Here is a 27,637-nt window from a genome sequence, read left to right as displayed (position 1 = left end):
GAATCGCTGAGGTCACGTTACTGGGCACCGCAGATGAAGCACCGCCTAAGACCCAGTAGGGACCCCAGCTAGCAGGAGCGGGGCACCGGCAGCCCAGGGAAAACTGAGCCTGCAACGGCTGTTATTAGCAGGATTCAACGCGAGAAGGGGAGAACCGGAGCCCGGAAAGCCGGAGGAGCCCTGAGACCGCCCAGACTGGGCGCCCGGCGGCGGGGAAAGCCGGAACCCCGAGATCCCCCTGGGCTGGGTGAAGTTGCCACTACCACCCCAGAAGCCGAGGCGGAGGAACCTCCTGAGCCGAGCTACAGCCCTCACCCCCCAGGATGGAGATATAGCTGTTCCGGTCTCAGGTGCTCGGCGCTGCCCACCGCTGCAGACTAAGCGCCTTTCCCTGGAGCGCAGGCGCGGCTGGCCTATAGCCGGCGGCCTCGTGCCCGGTCCGGGGCAGAGGCTCAAGCCCCTTCAGGCTGAGCTTGGCCCCCGCCAGGACTTAAACCGTGCCACGAGGCATCTCTGCCAGTGGGCGGCCACCAATGCCACCCTCTCTCCGCGCTCTCCTCACGCCAGTCCTCCAGGAGTAGCGAGAGCAGAGCTAGAGCAGCTGTCCCTCCGCGCTCTGCTCTTGCCGCCGCGCGAACCTCTCTATGGGTGGAGAGGCGTCGTGTTCACTTCCGGGGAGGTCGCCCAGTCCTTTCCTGTCCCGAGGCAGCATCATGGAAGTGGCCGGGCCGGCGGCGCGAGGAGACGGAGGCGCGCGGTACCAGCTCAACGGCTAATTGAGACCCCTCCGGCGGGGAGCGTTGCAGTCTCACGGGCCCTGCCCGGAGTCGGGGGAGGGCCGGCTGGCGGAGGGTGAGGAGCTGGGGAGGGGGCGTTTCTTCCCCTGTCCCCTTCCCTGCCCCACAGGTTGGGGTCTGTCTGTCTGAAGAACAGCGGGGCATTGTAACCGCTTTGGGAACGTCTGTGAGGAGTTCTTCTCTTCCTGGCCCTGTGGCTGTTTTTACAGGCCAGGCTCGTGTAACGCTGATGTGCCGCGTCTGGCTTTAACGTGTAGATTTCTGACAGGCGGGAGGTAATAAATGAAATGTCGAAGCCCAGCTGTCTTTAACAGGCGTGTTTTCATGCTGTTTTAATCTTTCTGTGTAGACGCCAACATGTTGGGAGGAGATGAATTCATCAGTTCCCCACCAAGGAAGACTGTCAGGTTTGGTGGGACGTTGACAGATGTCTTGATGAAATACCAAAAGGTGACTCTACTTTTGTTTTCCTTCAGAAACTCTCTGCGGAGAAGCAGTATTTTCGGTGTATTCGGGTGTTTATGCCAGTGTATAATTTTAAGCATGCATAGTCAAGTTCTCTATTGCACCAGTACATGCCTCTTGACTTCAGGAGGGTCCTTCCGACCCTCCTCTCTCTTTTTGGTATTTGGGCACACTTGTGAAGGCCTGACTTTCACAAGTTATCACGTAACAGACCGATGATATTGAGTTGAATGTCACATCCAGTAAAGTCCAAAATTTCAGGGACTGTTCTAGGGCTTGGTGGGTGGAACCCTGTTGATTTTGGGGAAAATCAGAAAACTGAAGGGGGAAAATGGGGGCTATATGGAGCTCCTGCCATCTGATTAACACAGCTACAGCTTCAAGCACCACTGCATTTGTCAGACAGCTGGTTGTTGGTACCCATTAATGCTTTCCAGAATAGCATGATTTATCTTCCAAACAAAAGAATAATGGTGGTGGAGTGTGGAATGGGGGCTTGTACACAGCCCCTGGCAATGGGGAGAGAATGGGGGTTCCTGGTATAGGGGAATGGAGCACACAGAATCCTTTGTGGGGGAGTATTGGGGGGGATCCTGGAAGTACATAGAGCCCCTAGCATGGGGAGGGGGGAAGGTGGGAATGGAAGGCAGAGTCCCTGACATAGGGGGAAACTGGGGACCCTAGAATCAGGGGAGATTGGAAATTAGGCACAGAAACCCTAGGATGGGGGGAAATTGGGGAAAACTGGTATGGGGGGAAGGGGATACACAGAAGCAGGGCCGGCGCTTCCACTAGGCGACTCTAGGCGGTCGCCTAGGACGGCAGGATTTGGGGGGCAGCATTTTGCCGCCCTTGGCGGAAATTTGGCGGCGGGGGGTCCCTTCCGCTCCGGGTCTTCGGCGGAAATTCGGCGGCGGATCCTTCACTCACTCCGGGACCCGCCGCCGAAGTGCCCCGAAGACACAGAGCGGAAGGACCCCCGCCGCTGAATGTTCAGAGGAGGAGCGCTGCTGCCGCTCCTGCACAGAAGAGCCCCTGGCATAGAGAGTAAAGTGCAGATACGGGGCACACAAAGCTGTTGGCATGTGGGGGAAGGATGGGGACAGCATTCCCTCTAATTTTTTACATCCATGTACAGAATGAATTTTATGTGCACCAATATAGAGATGATGTGTGGCGGAGGTGGGGGCTGAGGAGTTTGGAGTGATGGAGGGGCTCAGGGCTAGGGCAGAGGGTTGGGGTGCGGGGGATGAGGGCTCTGGCTGGGCTGGGCTAGGGGAGGGGTGCCTCTCCCCGCCTGTGCAGCCCTTTTTAGCCTGCTGTGTGGCTGCACATCTTAGAGGGAACTTAGAATGGGGGGTGCACAGAACCTTTGATGAGGGAGATTGAGGCATATGATGGAAAGGAGTATGGGGGCGGGGCACAGATGCCCAGGCTCGAGGGAGGGGGTATGGGAAGTTGCAGGGAGTCCCTAACAGAAAGGGGAATGAGAGGTTGAGACATAGGGTCCTCATGAGGTGGAAAAGATGAATATAAGGAGCCCCTGGTATGTGCCATAAGCTTGGCCTATGCAAGCTACAAAGTGTGATTCCCTAATATATGTAAGAAGAGAAACTGACTCTCCTGAGGCAGCCTAATCTGAGGGTGCAAAGGGATCGCATTTTATAAAATAGTGACTTTACAAGCATTTCTTTTCAGAAACAAGTTATTTCTTACAAAACAGTATTAGCTAAAATTGAGAACCAATCTATGAATACTACTGCTGCGTTTCACGGGATTTCTAGTGTTTATCAATTGTTTGCATAGCTATTATTATAAAGTGTAGAGAATAAGCTTGTATTTCAAATTGTTTAGGTGTACTATATGGCAGAAAACAGTTTGTGTTTATTTTCTCAGGGTGAAACTACAGACTTTGAGTTGTTAAAGCACCAGCTGTTAGATCCGGAAATAAAGGTAAAAAATTGTCTGAGATCATTTCAATTTGCCTTTTCCTCTGAGACTGAATGTAATTGTGGGGCAAATTGTATTTGCTTAATATTAAGTTTATTAATTGTTAAGATTAAACTTGGGGCAGGTTTAGGGTAGTGCTTTTTTATCTAGCCTGACTGTATTTGCTTTGTAGTCATCTTTTGATGACAAAATTATTTTTAAAAATATATTGCAAAGCGATATGTATGTTGCAGTGTGCCTAATGCTGTATTATTGGGTTGCTGTGTTTTCTCCTCTCAAAAATAACCATAAATTTATAAGTGTAATCCATTCCTGTAGGGTAAGTTTGATGATGAGGCGGCGCTGATGTGAAAATCTCCTCTCAGTTCTGCTACTGCGTTCAAATCCTAATTTACAGCATCTCTACTATTCCAAGGCCCAATTGCCCCTTTCTGAAAACCACCCCCGAAACCCTTAACTGAGACCTGGGGAAGGAAGACTAAGGATCTCAGTGTGCAGTTTCCTCTAAATTGATCCTGTAGTTCGGAGGGAGGAGAGGTGAGGGGAGAGGGTGTTGTTTGCATTGGCCATCTGTGGAGGAAATAAGTGGGTTTTTTTTCTCTCAGAATCTCTGAGATCTGTCAGAGGTACAGGGCTGACCATGCAAAAAGCTTGTGCTTCTGTACTAGCTCCAGAGTCCAAAGCTGTTCTCCCCAGGTCCATTGGAGCTGTGGTGCCAGCGAGTTCCCTGTCCACTGCTTAAAGGGTTGATCCCTCAGCACAGAGGGAGCTCTGTTTAGGAGTTAACATAGCATGAGGTTATATTGACTCCTGGGCAGACTCCCTTAGGGTTGATGGGGAGACAATATGCTTCACTTGGGGTGCCCATAATCTCTACTAACCCCTTACACACTTGCCCTCTTCAGCACTGCAGAAAGCACTGTATGGGGACAAGAGAAGAGTGCGTGTAGGGAAGCAGATGGTACCTTGCCTGCAGGAGTGGTAAAATCTGCATGCAGAGTATCATCCCCTTAAATTCATTCTGAGGGGGAAAGGAAGGCACCCAGTGTTCTATTTTGAGTTCTATTTTTACATTGTATGTGGTTTAACGATATGGACAAATGCAAGTTTGGATAAAACCATTAAACTTGCTTACTGAGGTTCAAATTTAAACCCACATCTTTAGTGCGTTCATTTACTGTGCCACTGTATTCATTCTGGAAACAGAAGTAGATTCAAGCTAAAATGTCTGTTCTCCCAGTGATCTTGTCTAACTCACACTAATGGAAGTTCTAGAAATTCATGACATGTAGACGAGGAAATAGCCACTCTGTTTATAATCGTCATGTTTGATTTGGGTTTTAAAGATTTTGAAATTGGCTTGTAAGGTCATATTATTGAAATTGTTATATCTGTCTTGTCTGATTTATTTTAAGGATGCCCAAATCATTAATTGGCTGCAGGAATTTCGGGCTTCTGTTGCATACTTGACCAAAGACTTTGAGCAGCTAGTCAGCATTTTGTTGGTAAGTATAGTATCCAGATATTACATCTGGAGATCAGTAGTTGAATTCTCAAAATGTCTTTGTATTTCACATTATTGTTTCTAACAGCGTGCTATTTGCAATAATACAGAAGCTGCCATGGTTGAGCAGAAGTCAAGATGTGGTGGAAGAATATTTGGGTTTTCTTGGTAATCTAGTGTCAGCACAGACTGTGTACCTTAGATCATGTCTCCGCATGATTGCTTCACATTTTATACCCCGTAAGTTTTTTTTGTCATCTTTTATTCATTATCCAAACATTAGGTTAGCATGTATGCAAAATTAGAATGCTTTACTGTAATTATCACTTATGTGTGTTGTATATTGTGCATTTATTTGGACAACTGAAATGCAATAGAGAATTATGTTAACTGTAAAGTCTTTAATTTACCTGGATTTTTAGAAAAGTCATTTTAAATCAATAATAAAAACTCTTCTTCCTAAAATAACTTACAAATTATGCTAATTTTCATGAAAAAACACAACTAAAATGAAGCTAGTACTATGATGCCATGTGGAGAATCTTTCCAGCTCTCAGAATGGAAAAAACCCTGTGATCATCTTATGTTTTTGGTGTAATGTAGATAATTTTGGGGCTGTAATTCAGATGAGATCTTTCTTCTAATGATAATTTGATCTGTGCCATTGAGACTGACATCTTTAAGTTTTATATGGTTATGTAATAATTATCTTATTTCCTATCAGCTCGAGTAACCATAAGGGAGGATGATGTGGATATTTCAGATTCTGATGATGATGAGGAAAGTGAGTATTAATGCATCATGGTTTAAGTATGCTCTATTAATTCTTTTAGCAAAAATGTTTGTATATTGTGTCTTTGCAGACTTTTTTCACTGCAGCTTTAATGGTGATGCGTACTATTGAAAACCTGTGTAGGAAAATGAGACATCCAGTAGAAAAAGTACAAAGTGTTAGCACCTCCTGTACTTGAATGCACACAACTCCCATTGAAATCAACTGCATGATAATCTGGCCCTTCTAATCCATTGCCACTAATACAGTAGTTGTGGTATTGAGATGAGTGCATAGGAAATAGAAATGTATTTCAAAGGCTTAGAACCATGATTGTTATTAAAAACAAGTTAACTTGGGTATTTATGTTTGTTTTCCTTTGGTTTAGGTAAACAAAATATAACCAAGTCATAGTTGAGGGGCACTTAAAAACCTTTGCTAGGTTCTTTCTTTTATCTGATAGAATTTCTGCAGCAAACATAAATGTTTGTAAGATATGGATTTCCTTTCCTTCTCACACTCCCTTATGAACAATAGTTGACTCTGTCTAGAATGACTCTCCTGCATAAATTCTGCTGATGGCTGTGTAACTACAGCTCTAGTTTTCTTATAGGAGGTGAGCCTTCTGTGGGCTTTTTCCTCCCAATATTGCACATCTTTATTAATAAATAAATAAAGTGTAATCTGATCCTTTAAGGCCTGTATAATTCCTGTAGCAGTCAATGTTTATCTTTCTATATACTTTAATTAGTTTCAGCCCATAGCGAGTTTAAAAAAAAAAAAAAAGTGGAAATATGCAACATTGTGGGTGAAATGTGCACCTTCCTTAGCATGTTGTCAGACTCTGATCTCTAGGGAGATCAGTGATGTAGGGGTTGTAATAATATCTTGCTTTGGTGGTGGTTATTTAGGGTTGATCATGGTTCAATATTCACTGTATTTTACATGTGGACAGTAACTTCGGAAGTAAGGAGATTCCAAAAGCCAACTTTGGTAAATGTAGTTTCTCCTGATGAACTATAAAGCATGAGTGGCTAGCAGAATGTATTTATGCTGGCTCCTAGAGTAGCCCCTTGCATGTAACTTGATAAGGGAAATAATTCATAACTCATTTTTTGTTTTTATAGGTCTTTCTGGAAACTTTAACACATGTCATAGAGCACTGCAAACTATAGCAAAATATGTTCCTTCGTAAGTATATCATTCCACAGTTTTGTATATCCTTTTCGTTAATATAAAGCTTTGTTTCACCAATGGGCAAATGTAAACTAATTGATTGAGCAAAGCGAGGTTTAACTCGCAACTTTATGGTATTTGCTTGGCTGTAACATAGTAATGTTAGAATGCTGCATCTGATCAATTCCAGAGTTACAGGGACTATTCTAGGCATCAATGGCCACAACCTAATTGATTTTGATGCAAACCAGAACAGTAGAAAGATCTGAATCAGAGAAATATCATGGCCCCCAGACTGCCTGGTGCTGCAGGCAGAGGAATCTCTCTGCCGCCTAAACATATCAGAGGCAGCAGCTTAACTTTCTGCATAGGGTGATTGTCTGTAGTCTGGATTCTTAACAGAAATAAAAGAGCCTTACAGGGAGGGTTTGTAGGGGGAGAGTGGGGGAATGATGGGAGAAATGGGGACTCAGAGAGGGAAAGGGCAAGAGTGGGGGGTGTGGGAAAAGCAGCAGAGACTAGAGGGATGGTGTAGAAGTGCTGGGGGAAGCAGGAAGTGTGAGGAATCAGGGACTCAGAGAGGACTGATGGTGGTGGGGGAAGCAGAGACCCCAAGGAGAGTGATGGTGAACTGGTGTGGGGGAAAACAGGCTCGAGGAGGTGGGTGAAGAGGACAGCAGGAAATTGGGTGGGAAGTGATGGTAATGAGGGAAGCAAGGGCCTGGTGTGGGAACTGTATGTGTGGGCAGGCGTGGAAGTAGGAATTGGTAGTGGGGGGAGTGGAAATAGGGAGGAGAAAGTGGGGTCCTGGAGGGAATAGGGAGAACAAAGACCCTGCCACGAGGGGGCAAGGGAGAATGGGGGCACATACAGTTCCCCTTGTATGTGGTGGAGGGGAGAATGTGGGACACACGGAGCCTCTGACATAGGTGGTGGTGGGGAATGGGGATGCACACAGATTCCAGGGTCTGGGGGGAAGAAGGGGATTGAGGAGTACACATCGTTCCTGCCAAGGGGGAAAAAATGGGGGACAATGAAATGGGGGGAGAGGTTACATGGGGGGCATACAAAGTCCCTGTCATGTGGTGGAGAAAGGAATGGGGGACACAGAGCCTGGCATTAGGGACGGGGTAGGGAGAGTTGCAGGGAGCCCCTGAAATAGAGGGGCATGAGAGGGTGGCACACTGAGAGCTTGTGGGGGAGAACAGAAGAATGCAAGGAGCCCCTGGGGTATGCTATGCTCTCAGCCTACAGAAATTGTGAACTGTGTGACATCTCTAGTTATAATAACTTGGATCCAGTTAGGTCAAACAAGCTTATAGCAGAATTTTACCAAGTTCTGTATAACACATAGTAATACTGTTTGTATGTTTAGCAAAAGTATTCCGTATCAAAACTGGAGAGTAAAAATTGCAGTACAAAGAAAAATCTATTCCAATGAGCAATTCAAAAGTTGTTAGTGATGTGAATTGTTCCAAACACATTGAAGGCTTACTGTGCAGTCAACCTTCAACTTTTCTTTTTGGTGTAGCAGTTCTTTACTGTGATCTGGTAAGATCCTTATTATCAGAATCCCGGTTTATCTCTACTTACTTCAGGTATAAATCAGGGTCCCCATCCTGCAGTGTGTTGCATGTGACCTCTTCATCTTCATGCAGTCTCATTCGCTTCAGTGGCTCTGCATAGGCACAGGGGTCCATCTGTGTGCACCACAATCCAGGTTCAGCACATAGGCTTCTGTGTCCTCAGAACTAACTAGAATCCAAGTCCGCACAGTAAAGCCAACATAATGTAGCTTGAAAGAATGATATGTCAGATAAGTATAAAGGGTCAAATGTTCCCCTAATGTGGAACATTAGTGCTCAAAAATATCATTGCAACTGACTGCAAAGAACTGATTTTACTTCGCTTAGTAGGGAGACGATTGCAGTTGTGTGTAATGGTAGTTTATGTGAAACTCTGGTCCTTGACCCACCACCACTTGGAAGCATAGCTTACTAGCATAACAAAAGCCACGCTGCTGTTGGTTCCTCTAGCTGTGCACTGGAAACCCTTTGTTGTGGGAGGAATGTTAATACTTACCTCAGTTGCAGTAACTTCAGTGTGGATTTCCATATGGAAATCTACTGGGTAGATAGGAGACCGTGCTGCGCTCCATCCTCTCCCCCCACCAAATAATGGATTCTGACAGCTTAATGTTAATATTGGAGGAGCTTCTGTGGAATCAAGTAATGGAAGAGTGTGCTTTCTAACTTTTTATTTTTTATTTTTATTTTTCTTATTTTTATTCTTGCCCCCCCAAGATAATGGTGGGGGAACTTTTGATTTTATAAAAAATTAACACTTTTTTTGTGGAAAGTTTATATAATACATTAATGGGTTATAGAAACATCTTGTACAATTTGTTATCCTACAGCTGTGAAAATAAAACTGTCTTGAAAAATGCTTGTTTCAAACTTCACTTGTGGAAAGATTCAATACATGTACTCTCCGTTTCTTCTGTTTTGGGTAAAGCTTCCTGTATTTTCTTTATTACAGAACACCACAATTTCTCATGCCGATACTTGTGGAAAACTTTCCTTTCATTAATAAATCAGAAAGAACTCTGGTAAGAGCAGGCAGACTATCTATCTTTTTAAAATGTATAAGTAGTAGAAAATACCATAGTTTGGCATTTGATACATTGCATAGTCTAATACAGGTGCTTTAGTGCTCACCATATTGAATAATGTAATTTTAATATTGTTAAGTAATTTTAACAGAAACTGTACTTTTTCTGTAGTTGCTTCATTGCTACACACCCACTGAGAGGAGGATCCAGTAGTACTGTCAATTATTAAGGTTTCCCAATACTTCCCATTATAAGATCTTGTTTTCAGTTGCTTTTAACTTTGGAAAACTTTAACCATTTGGACTGAAATTTTCTTTCTGGGTGCCTGCCTCGGGCTAATTTTTTTGTTTTTTAAATTTCAGCCAAACCAGTTCAGCTGTTTCTGAGAATGAGGCTAGGGAAAAAATAAGTTGTTTTGCCCATGTTAAAAACTCCTGGTTCTTTGAAAACCTCTATCACCCCCATTCTTTGGAGCAAGATCTTGACTATGAGTTGGTGGGGGTGGGCAGAGCTTTTTGTCAGGGTTCTGCCTTTTGCCATCCCTGTAAAAATTTCCCCAAATTTATCCAAGTTATAAACTTTGAAAAATGAGTGATTTGTACATGCTCAGAAGAGATTTCTTAGATTTTAGCAGCTAAACTCCCCAAAGATTCCGTGAGCCAGCTGAGCAGTACTTTTTCTGCAATTCCAGGTCTGGGCTGCTGTGGGCCATACTGGGTCCAGGCCCCTGAACTGAGAGCAGGGAGCCTGTCTCTCCTGTGCTTTCAATGACCCCTGATAGGTCCAAGCAGTGTGGAAGAGGATTCAAATGTAGAGTGGACATGAGCCGAACTTTAAGGGTTGTGGTGGAGTAGATTAGGAGAAGGAGTCTGGTGGGAAGGGGGAACTGGGACTGGAGGCTGGCAGGATTTCACTGTTGCACGTGTACTGTTTAGATGTACTTGAAAAAATAGATATGAAAAAGATTGACATAAGTTACTGATGCCCTCATCCTCTTGTTTAAGCACATTGTTTGGATTATATATTGACTTATTTTTAGCAACTCTTTAGAAGTTAGGACAGAACTGTAAGCTGTTCAACATTCACATCAGTTTCAAATCTTTAGATAAGAGATAATTTGTGGTTCAGCAATTTTGTAACTATACTGCTTCTTCTAGTTTCTGAAATCCTTAAAAGAAATGACTCTGTCACTTTGAATTCAAGGGAAAATCCATATTTATGGTAATGTTGTATTACAGGAATGTTATGTTCATAACCTGTTGCGAATTACTGTGTATCTTCCAACACTGAGACTTGAAATTCTGGAACTTATTGTTGAAAAGCTATTAAAGATAGATGTAAGTATGGAACAAACTATCTTTTAAGAAACTTGCTGTCTCTTAAGTGCCAGCAATGACATGATTGTTTTAATATTAAACCTCAACAGAAATTATACTCAAATAGGGTTCACAGTCTTAAGCTACAAAAGCGAGTAAATTAAAATTGAAGAGCTGAAGCTCCACCCTAAAACTGTACAATTGTGCTTAGATGTGGAAGCATATATGATATACAATATTACTCTTCGTGTAGAAATTCTGTAGCACAGTCTTGAACATGCCAAAATAAGATTTGGATTACAGGATTGAGTGAGTAGCACATATCACCAGAGGCTTTTTGAATTATGTGGTGTGTTGCATCCACATACTGGAGATTCGAATCTGGGCCCAAGGATACATCTTTATAATATTCTGCTCTTCATGTGTTGAACATCTGTCCGTGTTTTTTTAATATAGGTGTTCACTCATCAAAACATTTTGAGTGATTAGGACTTCATGGGTCTCTATTTTGAAGCACATCAACGTAAATCAATCTGTCAGGTTGTTAGTGAGCACACCCTGTGAAGTGTGTGTCTGCTCCCTCCTTAATATTCTCAACTCCTGTTTGGCCAGGGATTTGGAGACCATTAAGAAATGGACCCTAGAACTTTCACATCAGTGCGGTGTCAGTAATAATTGTAGGCCACATGACCTGATACTTGACCTGTTATGGTCCCTCTTGCAAGCACAGAATTTAAGTTAGTGAAAGTCAGTTTCATGCACATAGCTACCAAATCATGCCCTAAGTCCTTATGCCGCCCCAACCCTTAAAAAAAAAAATTGGGAAAATGTAGTTCCTGGAAGTATCTGAGTGAAGTTTTAAGCAGTTTATATTGTGTGTGTTTGTTTATATAGTTAGTTTTAAAAAAAAACACCACATATATTTAGCCCCCAAACTCTGTTAATAGTGTCATCTATATCTGACTTAAAGAATATAGCGTGGTTACATTTTCCTGCACCGAAGGTGTCTTTAAAAAAATCAGATTTTTTTTCTTTCTTATCTCTAACTACAGGTAAGTGCCCCACGACAAGATATTGAGGATGCTGAAGAAACTGCTAAGGATTCTGATATCAAGGAAAAAACCACAGAGGAAGGACTCTTTGACATGGTTGGCTGTCTAAGCACTCTAAAAATGAATGTTTATATTTAAAAAATTAAATAGCAGTTGAGTCGTATTAATTTTTGCTTGTAAAGTGGCAATGAGGTACAAACTTGCTTTGTTATAACTAGGTTGTAAGTGAACTGCCAAGAAACATCCAAATCTTCAGTCAAGCTGGGGATTTTAGCCTTTGCAATATTTTAGTAAGTAGAAAGTAATGACTGAAGTGGAATTTGGCCAGGACCCCAGGACATGGGTTAACCATAAAGCTGATTGGAAACAGTTATATGAAACATTTTGTCAGAATTTGCAATTTCATCGAAATTGAAACCGTCTACAGGACCATGTTGATTTTTGACAAAATTCCACTGAAAACGAGCCAGCTTGCTTGCCTCGCTCTTCAGTAGCCCAGGCTCCTGACTCGTTGGCAGCCCCTCTGGCTGACTGACAGAGCTGTGAGCCTGGAAGCCCTGGCTTCCTGGCAGCCTGAACTCCCAAGGCATCCAGAGCCCTAGCTCCACGACAGCCTACCAGACCAACTGTCCTGGTACTGGGGTTTCCAGGGTCCCTGACTATGTCCTAGAGTCGGCGATTTCAGGCTCCCCACCTGGTTGCCTGCCCGGACTTCCTGTGGCACTTTGATGGAAAGTTTTGAAAATGTTGCTTTTTATTCTGAATTGGAACAAAAAGAAATTTCAAAATCCTCTGCAAAATGGAATTACCAGTTTCCACCCAGCTCTAGTTAGGACCTCTGCATGAGAACATTAAGGAACTCAGGGCCTCAACTTTGTCTTAGACTTACTGAAAGTTGGTACCTCCAGCCGTACAGTCCCCTAACGATATGCTGTGGCATTGGAAGGAAAAATTCTAGCTACTGAATTGCCGTTGTTGATTTGTGTTAAAACAACACTGAACATCTGAAAGCAAACCCGAAGAAATTTTACAGTTAAAGTTAAAACTATGGGCTGACATTCCATTGATAATTCATGGGGGTGTAACTCCCATTAAAAACCTATGTCCAGTCTACCTGGTGCTCCATTGGCAATTTACCATGGGGAGTAAATATTCCAAAAGAGTTGACAATTATTAACCTATTCTCTCTGTGTCAGAGATTGATTTGTGTTCAAAGGGGAGTGGGGCTTACACAAAAAAATATGCGCAACTACCTCTAGAGCCTATTACAGAGTACTAAGTAATTGACTTAAGCCCATCATCAGTACAACAAAGCAATATTTGTATATATTTGCTTGTAGCTCTTATAACTAAGCTGAACAAGAATTAATTACATAGTTGATGGTGATTATTTTGGTAGTGTTAAACACCTATTTCATAGAACTGGAAGGGACCCTGAAAGGTCATCAAGTCCAGCCCCTTGCCTTCACTAGCAGGACCAAGTATTGATTTTGCCCTAGATCCCTAAGTGGCCCCCTCAAGGACTGAACTCACAACCTTGGGTTTAGCAGGCCAATGCTCAAACCACTGAGCTATCCCTCCCCCCTGTATGACTTTGAACAGAGAAAGTATGTTTTGGTTTATTTATAGCAGGGGTTCTCAAACGGGGGTCGGGACCCCTCAGGGGGTTGTGAGGTTATTACATGGGGGTCGTGAGTTGTCAGCCTCCACCGCAAACCCCACTTTGCATCCAGCATTTATAATGGTGTTAAATTAAAAAAAGTTTTTATATATTTATAAGGGGAGTCGCACTCAAAGGCTTCCTGTGTGAAAGGGGTCACCAGTTCAAAAATTTGAGAACCACTGATTTATAGTGACTGTCTTTGTTGTATAGTACATATGAGAGCTTTTTAACTGCTACTTTATCTGACAGGAGGAAGATGAAGAAACAAACGAAAACAAAGATACCTTCAGTAGGAGTGACATGATGGCCCATCCACTAGCAGAACGCTTGGATATTTTGATGAACATTCTGTTTTCTTACATTAAAGATGTCTGCCATGTAGATGGTAATAATGTACCTGAGCCTGTTGTTTTGTTAGTAATTAAATATAACAGTAAGAGTTCTGCTAGTGCAGGATTGGTCCTCTAGAATCTGTTTTTTCACCTGTAAATTTCTCCTCCCAGCAACATGATATAGGCTAGATTTTTTTTTTTTTTTTTTTCAAGCTGTAACAAATATCTGCTGGGCATAGCTGCAGTTGGACAATGAGGCAAAGAAGCCAGTTTTGGCTCCCTGATGCTGGGACCTATTTTATACCAGCCCCAGTGTACTTTTGAGCAGCCTCGTTAGTTGTACTCTAAAGTATGGCAACTGGCTATACACCTGCTGAGAATAGCTGGAGTGCAGTAGCAATAGTGTTCTGACTAACTCACCACTCTGTTCCCAACCTGACATGTCCCCTATGTCAGGAGCCACATGAGACAGGTAAAGGAGCCAGCTGTGTTGTCTGAGGAATCGGGGGGATTCCTCAGCTGGGGAGAGCCATTGGCTTTTCAGCCACTTTGTGCTGCCAGACTGGCACAAAGGGCCAGAACAGTGAAGAGAATCTGGCCTTTCAGCTGTTGATTTGAGCCCCTTCTTTCTCTTTTTCCTGTCTGATCTTTTTTGTTTATACTCAGTTGGCCCTATGTATTTATTTTTCCTGCCTTGCCTTGGACTTTGCTTCTGTGGTGTCTTGGTATTGTAAAATTTCTTAACATTTCTGTAATACCCTCAATGCCCCCTTGCTTCTACTTGATGATAACTTTGATAATTAGAATTATAGATTATTTTTAGGGTTGTCAATTAATTGCAGTTAACTCACGCAATTAACTCAAAAATATTAATCGTGATAAAAATTAATCGCACTGTTAAACAATAGAATACCAATTAAAATTTATTAAATATTTTGGATATTTTTCTACATTTTCATGTATATTGTATTCTGTGTTGTTATTGAAACCAAAGTGTATATTATTTTTTATTACAAATATTTGCACTGTAAAAATGATAAACAAAAGAAATAGTATTTTTCAGTTCACCTCATACACGTACCGTAGTGCAATCTTTGTCGCGAAAGTGCAACTTACAAATGTAGATTTTTGTTTGTTTGTTATATAATTGCACTCAAAAACAAAACAATGTAAAACTTCAGAGCCTACAAGTCCACTCAGGCCTACTTCTTGTTCAGCCAGTCGCTAAGACAAACAAGCTTGTTTACATTTACAGGAGGTAATGCTGCCCTCTTCTTAGTGTTGCCTGAAAGTGAGAACAGGCATTTGCATGGCACTTTTGTAGCTGGCATTGCAAGGTATTTACATGCTAGATATGCTAAACATTTGTATGCCCCATCATGCTTCGGCCACCATTCCAGAGGAAATGTTTCCATGCTGATGACGTTTGTTAAAAAAATAATGTGTTAATTAAATTTGTGACTGAACTCCTTGGGGGAGAATTTTGTGTCTCCTGCTCTGTTTTACCCGCATTCTGCCATATATTTCAGGTTATAGCAGTCTCGGATGATGACCCAGAACATGTTGTTCATTTTAAGAACACTTTCACTGCAGATTTGACAAAACGCAAAGAAGGTACCAATGTGAGATTTCAAAAGATAGCTACAACACTCGATCCAAGGTTTAAGAATCTGAAGTGCCTTCCAAAATCTGAGAGGGACGAGGTGTGGCGCATGCTTTCTGAAGTCTTAAAAGAGCAACACTCAGATGCAGAAACTACAGAACCCAAACCACCAAAGAAGAAAATCAGCCTTCTGCTGGCGGCATCTGGCTCAGATAATGAAAATGAACATGCGTTGGTCTACACTGCTTTGGACTGTTATGGAGAACCCGTCATCAGCATGGACGCATGTCCTCTGGAATGGTGGTTGAAGCATGAAGGCACATGTGAATCTTTAGCGCATCTGGCATGTAAATATCTTGTGACGACGGCTACAGTAGTGCCATGCAAATGCTTGTTCTCACTTTCAAGTGACATTGTAAACAAGAAGAGGGCAGCATTATCTCCTGCAAATGTAAACAAACTTGTTTGTCTGAGCGATTGGCTGAACAAGAAGTAGGACTGAGTGGACTTGCAGGCTCTAAAATTTTACATTGTTTTATTTTTGAATGCAGGTTTTTTTGTACATAATTCTACATTTGTAAGTTCAACTTTCATGATAAAGAGACTGCCCCACAGTACTTGTAGGAGGTGAATTGAAAAATACTATTTCTTTTGTTTTTTACAGTGCAAATATTTGTAATAAAAAATAAATATAAAGTGAGCATTGTACACTTTGTATTCTGTGTTGTAACTGAAATCAATATTTTTAAAAATGTAAAACCATCCAAAAATATTTAAATAAATGGTATTCTATTATGGTTTAACAGTGCTATTAATCGCATGATTAATTGCGCTTAATTTTTTTAATCACATGATTAATCACGGTTAATTTTTTTTTATCGCTTGACAGCCCTAATTATTTTGTATAATTTGTATATCAGAGGTAGCTATCCCGCAACCAACCATTCAGTTCAAATTGGAATTTAAATCATATATTGAAATGTGTTTTTTCTCTTTTGAAATTTATAAGAACAAATACCTGAAAGGGACACTGGTAGGAGAAAAGCCTCAATTATTAAACAAGCAAGAATATTTAAAAATCAGATTTATTTTTTGTATTTCACTCGTCTGGAACACAGATACTATGCGACTTAGTTTCACTTTCTGGCTGTTCTGCACTAGCACAGTATTGCAATATTTGCATATCTAACAGCTCTGGGGAATGTTTTTTGTTTTTTTTATTAGGGAAGCTTGATGTTAACAATACGAAGGACTTGTATCGGGATCTGGTTACTGTCTTTGACAAGCTCATTTTGCCAACCCATGCTTCATGTCATGTACAGTATTTCATGTTTCACATCTGTAGCTTTAAATTGGTGAGTACAAGCATACACTTCCTAAAGTGCACCTCTCCTATTATATCTGTTGCATGTTTTTATTTTGTTTTCCTAGCCGATAAAGTTGTGTTAAGCTGATTAATTTAACTGATAACCCAGTGCTAATCCATACCTGGCTGAAAAGGCACATCTTTATTCCTGTTCTCTTTACTTTCTTTCTCTTTTGCCAGCACAGTGTTAAAAAACAAAAATATGCAAATTCTCAAAGGACATTCCTTTCAGCATTTGTAGGAGTATTTGCATATTCTTTTTTTGTAGTTATAAATTTTGTAGTAAACTTTTGTTTTTAAAAAGGTTTTTGTTTTTTGTTTTGTTTAACAAAAATGAGTACGCTGGTGTCAGGAGTCTCTGTTTATAGATGGCATCAGCATCAGCATTAGGATTAATAGTTCGAATGTGTTTTTGTTTTGTTTTGCAGGGGTTTGCAGAAGCATTCTTAGACCATCTTTGGAAAAAATTGCAGAATCCAAATAATCCTGTGGTGATCAGACAGACTGCTGGAAGTTATATTGGCAGCTTCTTGGCAAGGGCTAACTTTATTCCAATTGTGTAAGTAATGTTGCTAGATCATTTTAAATATCTTATACTTTGTATATGGTCAAAAGTGAAGGATTTATGGCATATGCTAGATTTAAGTATGGAAAGATAATGTGCCAGTTCCCCAGGCATAACTCTGATCTAAAATATCCTTATTGTTCCCCTTTTGGGGTTCTCTGAGTTTTCCAAAAAAGGTTTGTGTTTATGGGATGTGGACTAATGCCTGCTGGGTGAGGATGAGGTAATCAAACACCAGATTTATCAGAGGTACTAAGAATCTATAGTTCTCTTTGACTTTGTTGGAATTGTGGGTGCTCAACATGTGTGATATTCAGCCCCTAACCTTATTTTTGAACATACATCTTCAAGTGTGGTAGGTATTGCACTAAGCCTCTGAGACATTTAGTGCAATTATTCCTATTCATTGCATAGATTAGTCTCTGTAGTTTGCGTGCTCAATAGGTGGATGAGTAGACTTTTTTTCTTTGTAACAGTTATATAGTATGGGATATTGTCTTCAGGATTTCTGAAGCTATTGTTAAAAGCAGTGGGCATAATGACTTAATGTTGAACCTAATTTGACATTGGAACCAGAAGGTTTCTCTTGTTGTTTGTGCCTCACAGCTCAGACAAGAAGATTTCCAAACTTTTTATTTGGTGGGCCACTTTGCAAATGATCCTCTCATGAACTCATCACTCCTACCAATACTTCAATCTTCCTGATGGTTGGGGTTCTCAGTATTGTTGCAGACAGTTCAGTGACTGCTGGCACAGAGGACAAGATGGGCAGTGTAATCTACTTCTTTATAAAATGATTTCTGTGTTTATTTGCATGTACGGTACACATTAAGCGCCTTAAATGTTTTAAAAATATCTTTCATACATGAGTTCAAATGGTGTTCTTACAGACCACGTTTCTCCATTATAGTACAGTGAAAGCATGCATGGATCTGTTAGTTAACTGGCTGCACGTTTACATTGACAATCAGGATGTGGGGACAAAAGCTTACTGTGATGTTGCTCTTCACGGACCTTTTTACTCCACGTGCCAGGCTGTATTTTATGCTTTAATTTTTCGCCACAAGCAACTTTTGGATGGAAACTTAAGGAAAGGTGAGTACCTTGAAAGTGTCAGTACTATAAAATTAAAACAGAATTCATGTGCAAGCTCTAAAAATATTAATTTCCTAATGGTCAATTTGGTGAAGTGAATTATGGGAAGGTTAAGTTACTATATTTTAAACAAAGTGCATAAGACTTTGTATTTGTATCGGAATACAAAGCTGGATAACTTGCTTTTTAGCTAGTAAAAATCAACGCAGATAAAATCATTGGGCCCACTAGTGGGTGCTCTGAGTTATTTTACCAGCGCAAATCAAAGTAAATTGGTGGAGGGTTCCCCTTGTGGCACAGAGCTGGTGTAGTGGGTCTATGCCACCCCTTCAGTTACTGATTCATGAAGTGTGACTGAAGTGTCCCTAAGCCCTGATGATGCTGGCTGATGGAAGGGCCATGTAAGACTTTGAGCAGTTGAGCATAAATTAGAGCAACCTGCTGCTGTTCTAACTTAAACTGGGGGCTGGTCCAGAACTTGGAGGTCTACTAATGAATAGTACTATGTAAGAGGTAGGGGGCATTTTTTGATTGATTGGAACATAAAATAATCATAAAGCCCCATGGCCATTACTGAGCATAACTCTGCCAGACTGGAGAATCTTAATTATGAATTAAGCGTCTACTGTATCTGTAATAGCATATTAAATATGGAATCCTGTTATGTCACACAAGCTATTTGTGTTCTCTACTTGCAGAACTCTGTGACTTGTTCTTTACAGACTTCTGCATTCACCACAATTTTCTTAGATTTATTTTATAATTATTAGTAGAGTCTCATTATATGACAGAATAGCCCGGCCTGGGGACTTCCTTGTTATATTTCTTTTTTCTCTCCATCTTCTTTAGATGTTCTGCAAAAGCTTCCTTCTGTTGCTTTACATGCAGCTGCTTGACAAGTTAACATTCCCAGCTGTCCCCCAACATTATATGTTGCTTGATGCAGCCAAAACTGTGATTTTTTTTTTTTAATTCAGTCTGAAAAATCTTAATGCTGAATACTTTTAAAAAGTCACTCTAGAATTTCCACATACTGTATATTTGTACCATCATCTGGCATATGACTGAAAAGGTGTTGCTGCTTTGTTTGTGCAGGCCCCGAGAGTAAGTGCTGCATAACTTGCAGGTCGGTCATCTAATGCTTATAATCTAATACACAATTTTTTATAATGAATTCTTGCACTTGATTTCAAAGTATTCTCTGAACCAGGAGAAACATGATCTTGCCCTTTATTACTCTAAAGTAATAATGAGAAATTGGTACAAGGTTGGGAGAGTTCTAATATGAACTCTGCTACTGACTTGCTGTGTGGCCTTAGGGAAAAGTCACTTCTTTCTGTTTCCCTATCTGTGAAGTAGGAATGATTATCTACCTTCGTGGGGGTTGTGAGACTAAGTTTAATCTGTACAGTGCTTTGAACATGGAAAAACGCTGTATAAATCCATAGTATTTATTATACACCATTCTTATTTTGAAGGTTTGGCCTACCTGCAGAACTTAAATTTTGAACGCATAGTCATGTGTCAGCTAAACCCTCTGAAGATTTGCTTACCCTCCATTGTTAACTTGTTTGCTGCTATTACCAGGTAACTATTATTTATTTTTTCAGTTTAAATTTTATATGAACCATATCAATCTGGATAATAACCATAGTGTAGTATTTTGAAGACTAACATTTTTTTGTAAACTTGTATGTTTGTATAATGACTATAGATTATAGTATAGTATAATATAATATACGATAGCCCCTTCAGTGTTAGAATATTACTTATATACTGAGTGGGAGCAGTTTATAGCTAATACAGATACAATGAAATCCTGTAGTTAAATAGAGCTGTTTCATTGCTTTGTGATGGTGCAGATTGTTATACTACAGTAACTCTCCCTTAACGTTGTAGTTATGTTCCTGAAAAATGCGACTTTAAGTGAATCCAATTTCCCCATAAGAATTAATGTAAATAGGGGGGTTAGGTTCCAGGGAAATTTTTTTTTCACCAGACAAAAAACTATATATTGTATAGATATACACACAGTATACATTTTAAACAAACAATTGAATACTGTTCACAACTATGATGATTGTGAAGCTTGGTTGAGGTGGTGAAGTTAGAGGGTGGAAGAGGGAGGGATATTTCCCGGGGAATGCCTTGCTGCTAAATGATGAACTAGCACTTGGCTGAGCCCTCAAGGGTTAACACATTGTTGTTAATGTAGCCTCTCACACAAGGCAGCACGAACATAAGGGAGGGGAGACAGCATAGCAGACAGAGACAGACACACACCTTGTGTGTGTGTGTGTGTGTGTGTGAGAGAGAGAGAGATGCACACTGCCCCTTTAAGTAAGCTGACCCACTCTTAAGTGCATTGTCTTTTTAAGTGGATCAGGAAGTTGAGACACCAGCTGCTGCCCCAAGCTCTTTGTCTCTCTTCCTCCGTGTCCCCTCCCTGCTCTATATGGAGAAGGGGTAAGCGGGGTGCAGGAGCAGGGAGGAGGGGGACATCCTGACACTGACATTGCCCCCTCCCCCCCCTCCCCCGCACAGCAAGCAGGAGTCTCTGGGAGCAGCTCCAAGGCAGAGGGCAGGAGCAGCACGTGGCAGTGTGGGGAGGGACAGCTGAACTGCCTTGATAGCCTGCTGGGCGGCTGCTGCACAGGGAACTTAGGGGAGCGGGGAGCTGATGGGGGGCTGCCGGTCCACCCTGGTTACAAGCCCCCACCAGCTGGCTGCAATGGGCTGCCCTTCCTGCAAGCAGTGGACAAAGCAGGCAGCTGCCAAACCATGTTAGAAGGGAGCATTGCACAACTTTAAACGAGCATGTTCCCTAATTGATCAGCAACATAACAACGTTAACCGGGACAACTTTAAGTGAGGAGTTACTGTACTTGCAATAAAGTTCGGTTGAGAGTAGAATTGGTTAGATAGACTTCATTTATAAGCTCCCTTTATTCTGATTGTATTGTTAACTCCTGCTGTTAGTCATAAAATGGAAGTTTGTGCTAGAATTTGGATATTTATGTAATATATCTCAGCCCATTTCAATATCTTGTGAAATTATTTGCTTTCCCTGTAGTTAGAGATGCTTATACTTATCAGTGTTTTTTGTTTGTTTAAGGAAATACCAGTTGGTGTTCTGTTACACCATTATTGAAAGGAACAACAGGCAATTTTTGCCAGTCATCAGAAGCAGCAGTGGGGGTGATTCTGTACAGACTTGCACTAACCCGCTTGACAGTTTTTTCCCATTTGATCCTTACATTCTCAAAAGGTACAGATTTCCAATGCAATAAACTAATTTCTGCCTTGCATAAAATAAATTCAAAGAACATACTTAAGGTGACTGTTCTACTCTTCTAAAATGTATTGTTGTATTATAAGTCAAAACACTCTGGTTCTACATAAGTTGTTTTTGTAGGACTGAGACTGTCAGAAGCTGGAGAATTGGAGTTTGTGCACTCTGCAGGTTTTGGGTGTGGGGAAGGGAAAAGGGCCCATCCTGTCATACTGCATTTGGTAAAAGGTTACTTTAGGTAAATTTTCTTTTATCTACCCCTTTTTAATGAGTCCAATTCATAATATTAGCATAGCAAAATGTACTGAGGTCCGTCCAAGTGGTAGTTTCTTGCATCTCTGGGATTGGCACCATGTGCGAGAGGGCATCTGGTTTGTTTTCAGAGGCTTTTGTTATTAGTTAGATGGGCTGTTCTTGAAGATCTCTAGCCCGGAATGCTTATATTCTTTGATCCATGAATGTTTGTGCAGATGGATTCTTTAACATACAAAAGATGACCATCTTAAATAGACTTTTCCGCACAAGCCATCTTCTAGCCTAAAGAGGGCTGCAGTCAGTCCTTGCTCTAAAGGAATAAAAGTGCTGGACAGAAGTCCAATAAATCCTGTGGGTAGGATTACAGGCTAGAAGAAAATTATAGTTGGCTGAGGGAGCACTGCCTACGCATTAAAATACATAATTGAAAGAGCTGAGTTCTGTTCCTGATCCTACCACTAGCAGTCTCTTCAGGAAAACCTATATAACTTCTCTATGCATCATTTTACCCAGCAGTGAAATGGAGATAATTTACCTACCACGGGAAGTGTTCTTGGGATTAGTCTGTAAAGTGTATAAGATCCTCTGCAAGGCACTAGAGAAATGTAAAGAATTGCATAGTACAATATTAAAATGAAATGCTTGGTTCATAACTTCTTGTGTGCAACTTTATTCAGCTTATTTGTACTATGCTGCAATGTATGTTCTCAGATCAAAGAAGACCATTGATCCTATTTATCAGATTTGGGAAGAACTGAGTACTGAAGATCTTCAAGAACTTAAGAAACCCTTTAAAAAGGTAACTCCTTCCTGTCAGAAATCGTGTGTGTGTGTGTGTGTGTGTGTGTGTGTGGTTTCTGGGGGTTTATTTTATTTTATTTTTGGTTAAAGAAAATAATCTTAAATCCTGCATCAATTGACGCTTAAGGAAGTATACTTCCATTTTGGGAGTAATTTTTTTTTTTTTTTTGGTCACAAAATGCTTAATGTTAGTGGGAAACCAGCACTGAATTATTAGCTATGCAGAATTCAGGAAGCTCTGTGTACATAGAAAATGCATTCTTTATCTAATTTGCGGGGAGAGGGGGGATCATCATGGCCCTCAGATAACTGTTTGATTTCTCCTTTTGTGGATGCATTCATAGTTGTGCTCTGATGCTAGCACTATGGGCCAACTGCTGTGAATCAGCAAACAGGTACAGTGATATCTCTGTCCTGATTGAAGGAGGAGCTGACATACAGGCTGGTGGGTTAAGATGCTGGCACAGATCGAGATCAGTGTAGTATAAGAGATTTAGGTTTTTTTATTTTTTTTTTCATTAAACCCCTGTGATGATTCCTGTGGATGCCACTTTTAGATCTGTTTTGGATCTATTCTCACAATACACTACAGTTATTAAAGCTCCCCTCTGCCCTGCCAATGATTCCAGCTTCTGTCTATGTAAAGTATTCCTAGAACAGCTATCTCCACATTATCTAATTGATTCACTTCCTTCTGCCACTCCTGTCTATGTACACTTTGCAGTCTATGTGTGGAATTCTCTTCCCATCTGTCTGCCAAATAGCCACCTCTCTTCATTCAACTCCTTAAAACTGTCTGACCTCTGTGAGGCCTACAAACCATGAACTTATTAAAAAGAAAATCCTCTGGACTTTCCAGATCAGCCAGATTCTTATGACTGAGCTTGAAAACTCTTTGTGGCAGGGGGTGTATCTTTGTATACTGTACAGTACGTAGCACATTGTTAGAGCTATATGAATAATAAAATAGTATTGCTTGTATATATATGTATTGTGGTAATTGGCCGACGCAGTCTTGCTTTATCTGTTTAATTGGTAGACTGTATTATTGCAACATTTTGAATGATTTCAGAGTTTATTTAAAAACACATTTCTGGTTTTCAGCACTTTATCTAATTTTCTGGCAAAAAACAAACAAACAAACAAAAAAACGCTTTTAGCAAATAAATACCAGAAATACCCAAATTTCCAGGACTTTTCTCAGCTTGTCTAGACATGTGTACCTGTTGGTCAGATATATGCTTCTCTATGGTGTGAAATCTACTCCTCAGAACTGTTTTATTTTACTGGGCCAACTAATACACTCCGGTAAATCTTATGTGGTGGTCAGATAACTTTTCCTGGTGAAGAAATTTAAACCTAAGACTTAAAACTCTATTTAAGGTACTATAATGTCTTTCTGTTTTCACTAACATTTTTTCTCTTTGCGTAGTGTACAACTGAAGATGAAGACGATGACTTTCTGAAAGGAGAAACACCTCAAAATGATGGCATGGTTGGAATTACTCCAAGTTCTTATGACTCAAATATTCTGAGCCCGGCAAGCAGTGTAGGATCCCCTCCAGTAACATATGTACAACGGCACCTCTGACTTTGAGAATCAGAAATTAAGTGGATCAAAAGCTATGTGCAATTTTCACTCTTTAAAGAGACTTTCTGAGCAACTTTCCAAACTCTGAAGATTTTACTTGTTTTGGTAATCATATTAAAGAAGAAAGACTCTATTTTTTTTCTTAAACTTGCTCAGATTTCTACAGAGATGTGTTCTGATTAATTTCATACATTGCTAGAAAAGGCTAGAGAATAAACTGCAGTATTTTACAATTTTCATATTGAAATAGTTTATACATAATTTATAGTTATTTTTCTTGATTAGTTTTTGTTTAATAATGTTTCCTCTATAAGGATTTACATAGTAAGGGTGAAATCCTGGCCCCTCTTCTCATTGACTACAGTGGGACTAAGATTTCACTCTAAATGTTTAATTGTGTTTTGATTGGGTATGTTTTTAAGTTATCTTTCTAACAAGTAAACTGAGCATAGGATGAGGTACCAGGGCCTGAGTTCTAATTCCAGCCTGACATTGCCTCCCTCTGACCTTTGACAAATCACTTAGGGGAAGCTGAGGAAAAGAAGCTATCTGTAGAATACGTGGTAAAGCACTTTAAAGATGGAAGGTGCTATTATCACTGCATAAGATTTTGTCGGAAAAAATTTAAGTGTGAAAGTTCAGACTTTCAACACCTCAGACAGTTGTCAGTTTTGAAAGTGACATGAAAGCAGCTTAATGTGTGATCATATGATATGTAGTCAGTTCAAGAAATGTTGTGCAATGCTTTAAGTTCTGGGGATGAAAAGGACTGTATAAGGGTAGGTATTTATTATTTTTGGAACTCTATATTTAAATGTGAATTGTGAAACTACAAAAAAAACCCTTTGTTTATAGAAAGGAAAAGATGCAATTCTCCTCATGTGTCACTGCAGGGAATTTCTTTACTTTGTTTTGTTTTATATAATTGGATTTTTAGGCGGGAGAGGTTTGAATACATATGTAAATAATTACTGCAAAATGACCTGGAAATATCTGCACAATTCTTCAGTTAGATTACAAACACTTTTAAAAAAAATAAGTATGAGTTTATTCTGTTTGAAAATAGTAAAATTTTAAGTATTTTGGGCCAAATTCTCTGCAATTCCACTGGTCCGACCTTTTGTTTAGACTCTTATTTGTTAGACTTTCAAGACTTGAGCATTGGGTGGGAATCAGAATAAACCTGAGACGTGCAGATACTGGCAAAACATAGACTTACACAAAAATAAATGGAATTCTATATATGATCTAGCCACTGGAGGATGACACAGGATGTGGTAGTATGGGTTTCAGAAGCACCTAATTTGGCATGTTCCTTCTGAAGGACTGTGTGATGATACTGATGAGGTGGAGACTTTGGATGAGAGAGGGGTTTGGGGATGAGATGGCAAAATTAATCTTCCGGTATCTATAAATGAACTGTTTTTTTTGTTTTGTTTTAAATCTCATCCCTTCTGCTGTCATTCCAGAACAATAAAAAGAGAATTGCATTTGAAATTAATTGCCTTATCTCCCAACATAAAAGTACTTATCTTAAGCAACAGTAAGGAAAGAATGGTTCCAAAGTGATCAAAAGATTGCATTCTTCCCCATGACACCAATGGCTTTGTCAACATGTTGGGTGAACTCAGATATAAGACTTTTTTCCAAAACATGCCAGTTTTTTCTTCTGGCTAACATTGCTATATCTTATATGTGATCTGGGGATTTGCGCACGTGTGTGAGATTTTTTTTTTTTATTAGCTCTAGAAAAATATTTGCTTTGTATCTAGACCCACATTTTGGGACGTCTTGAAAATTATAATGTTAAAAAATGAGCACATATTCAGTTGTCCTAGCTAGTCAAACAATCAACACCAGACCTTTCAGGGTGTTAGATTGTCAGGGATCTTCTGTGTAAGCAATATTTTAACAAGGGCTCCCACAATGTTTCTGTGTCTTAGTCTCTGATAAATCCCCTGATTAGGGCTATGTGTGATCACAAAGACTATGGACCCTACATTCTCTTTGCTTGTTTTTCCCATTTATGCTTTTATAACCATAATAAAAGGAGGCAACAACACTTAGCTAATAAGCTTATTAAGCTGCACTTTGCTAGAAGTGTTTATCCTTTGCTGGGCAAAATTATAGTGAGAATACTGAGAATACAGCTGGCTGGAAAATGAAAGGGGGAGTCTGGTTTTTCTCCCAACATCTTTAAATTTTCCATTCAGGTCTAACTAGCAATACATATAGCCCACTGCTTATCATGTGGCATATGACGTTTCTGTGTGTGTCTTTTGAGAAGGATGTCAGTTTTGGGGATCTGTATCTCTGGGAAATTAATTTGAGAATACATGACATTTAGTGTAGTCAAAAGCAAAAATGCTTCTACAAAAGTATTCTTATGAGTAGTTAGAAGTAATCTCCACCAGAGATTTGTAGTAGTATCCAGAGAGGGCTGATTTCATCCCAACATTTCCTTCACTTCAGTTTGCTGACGACAGTTTGAGGGACCCTTCCAGTACAACTCATTTTAGTAATTACGTCTGATTCCGCTGACTTTTGTGGAGAAAGAAAAAGCAGATTTGTTTAAGACTTAAATGAATTAATGCAATATATGTCAGACCACAGTATCACTTCCCAGCCTGTACAAGGTCTGACTTGGGCCATTAGAAGTGAGGGTTGTGCTGTGAGTGCTGCAGATACCAAGCCAGTGCATAGGAAGTGGGGGCTGATTGAAAATACCCAGTTTTAAATAAATATTTCTGAATATGCCTCAAGCAATTAATTATTTACTGCTTTTAAGGTATGAAACTCTTAATTTGACATAATGTGCTAAATTTTCAGTCTGGATCTAACTGTACCCACAAAATGTGTGGATGTGGGGGGAGAAAATCTGTATGTGCGAGTATATCTTACTGCCTCTTCTTATCTAAAGACAGGATTTTTACGTGTACAAATGGCTGGGCCCACACATTCAGTGGGCCTCTTTTTTTTTTTTTTCTGGTCTGCTGAAAATTTGGTTTGATGCGTATTTGTGCCCTGCTTGTGTAATTGACGGTACTCTTCATGAGAGAACTAAAGCCTACTGTAATGGGCAGTTTCCATGATGGGTCATTATATTCTGCCTGCTTAAAATTCCCCCTGTAGTTTCCATTAGAGATGGTTTATTTTAAATACAGCCCTGCTGGAGTTCAGTAGTCCCTGTCCTGGAGGTGGAAATTCAGACAGATCTGCAATTGTCCTAGCTGTGAACCATACATTTCTTCAATCCTTTCTGGGGTTGCAAGTTTCATTTTAAGAGGGGAGAGTACCTATGCTGCTCTCCTGGGAGTGGGGGTGAGGTGGTCTAACGTGCATCAGTATCGTTTTCTTTCCCCGCCCTTAGTTGAAGTCAGGTTTGTGCAGGCTCCAGCGGCAGACACTCCTGCTGCTTGCACAGAACTACT

The 27,637-nt window shown here is 40.6% G+C and overlaps 1 protein-coding gene across 1 annotated transcript; it reads left to right on the top strand.

The window, feature by feature from the left end:
• The first annotated feature begins 698 nt into the window (after positions 1-698).
• On the top strand, positions 699-25,232 carry RRN3 (RRN3 homolog, RNA polymerase I transcription factor). The gene is made up of 18 exons (XM_024194190.3): positions 699-852; positions 1,147-1,247; positions 3,159-3,215; positions 4,628-4,717; positions 4,827-4,956; positions 5,441-5,500; positions 6,616-6,679; positions 9,203-9,272; positions 10,514-10,612; positions 11,644-11,739; positions 13,556-13,691; positions 16,466-16,596; positions 17,036-17,166; positions 18,083-18,267; positions 19,746-19,854; positions 21,383-21,535; positions 22,526-22,613; positions 24,048-25,232. Exons 2-18 carry the CDS (start codon positions 1,155-1,157, stop codon positions 24,204-24,206), a joined length of 1,851 nt encoding a protein of 616 aa, XP_024049958.2. The 5' UTR covers positions 699-852; positions 1,147-1,154; the 3' UTR covers positions 24,207-25,232.
• Positions 25,233-27,637: the final 2,405 nt, after the last annotated feature.

Source organism: Terrapene carolina, unplaced genomic scaffold (assembly GCF_002925995.2).
Source record: "Terrapene carolina triunguis isolate 2854851 unplaced genomic scaffold, T_m_triunguis-2.0 Scaffold93, whole genome shotgun sequence".
NCBI lineage: Eukaryota > Metazoa > Chordata > Testudines > Emydidae > Terrapene > Terrapene triunguis.
Note: the sequence above shows the minus strand (reverse complement) of the source record. Positions and strands in the feature narration are given on the sequence as shown.

What these genes read in the sequence shown, in the direction of transcription:
- RRN3 (XM_024194190.3), top strand. Translation starts at nt 1,155, where the DNA reads ATGTTGGGAGGAGATGAATTCATCAGTTCCCCACCAAGGAAGACTGTC. An exon ending in ATAAATCAGAAAGAACTCTG is followed by an intron (nt 9,273 to 10,513) that starts GTAAGAGCAGGC and finishes GTTGTATTACAG; the next exon opens with GAATGTTATGTTCATAACCT. An exon ending in AGATGTCTGCCATGTAGATG is followed by an intron (nt 13,692 to 16,465) that starts GTAATAATGTAC and finishes TTTTTTTATTAG; the next exon opens with GGAAGCTTGATGTTAACAAT.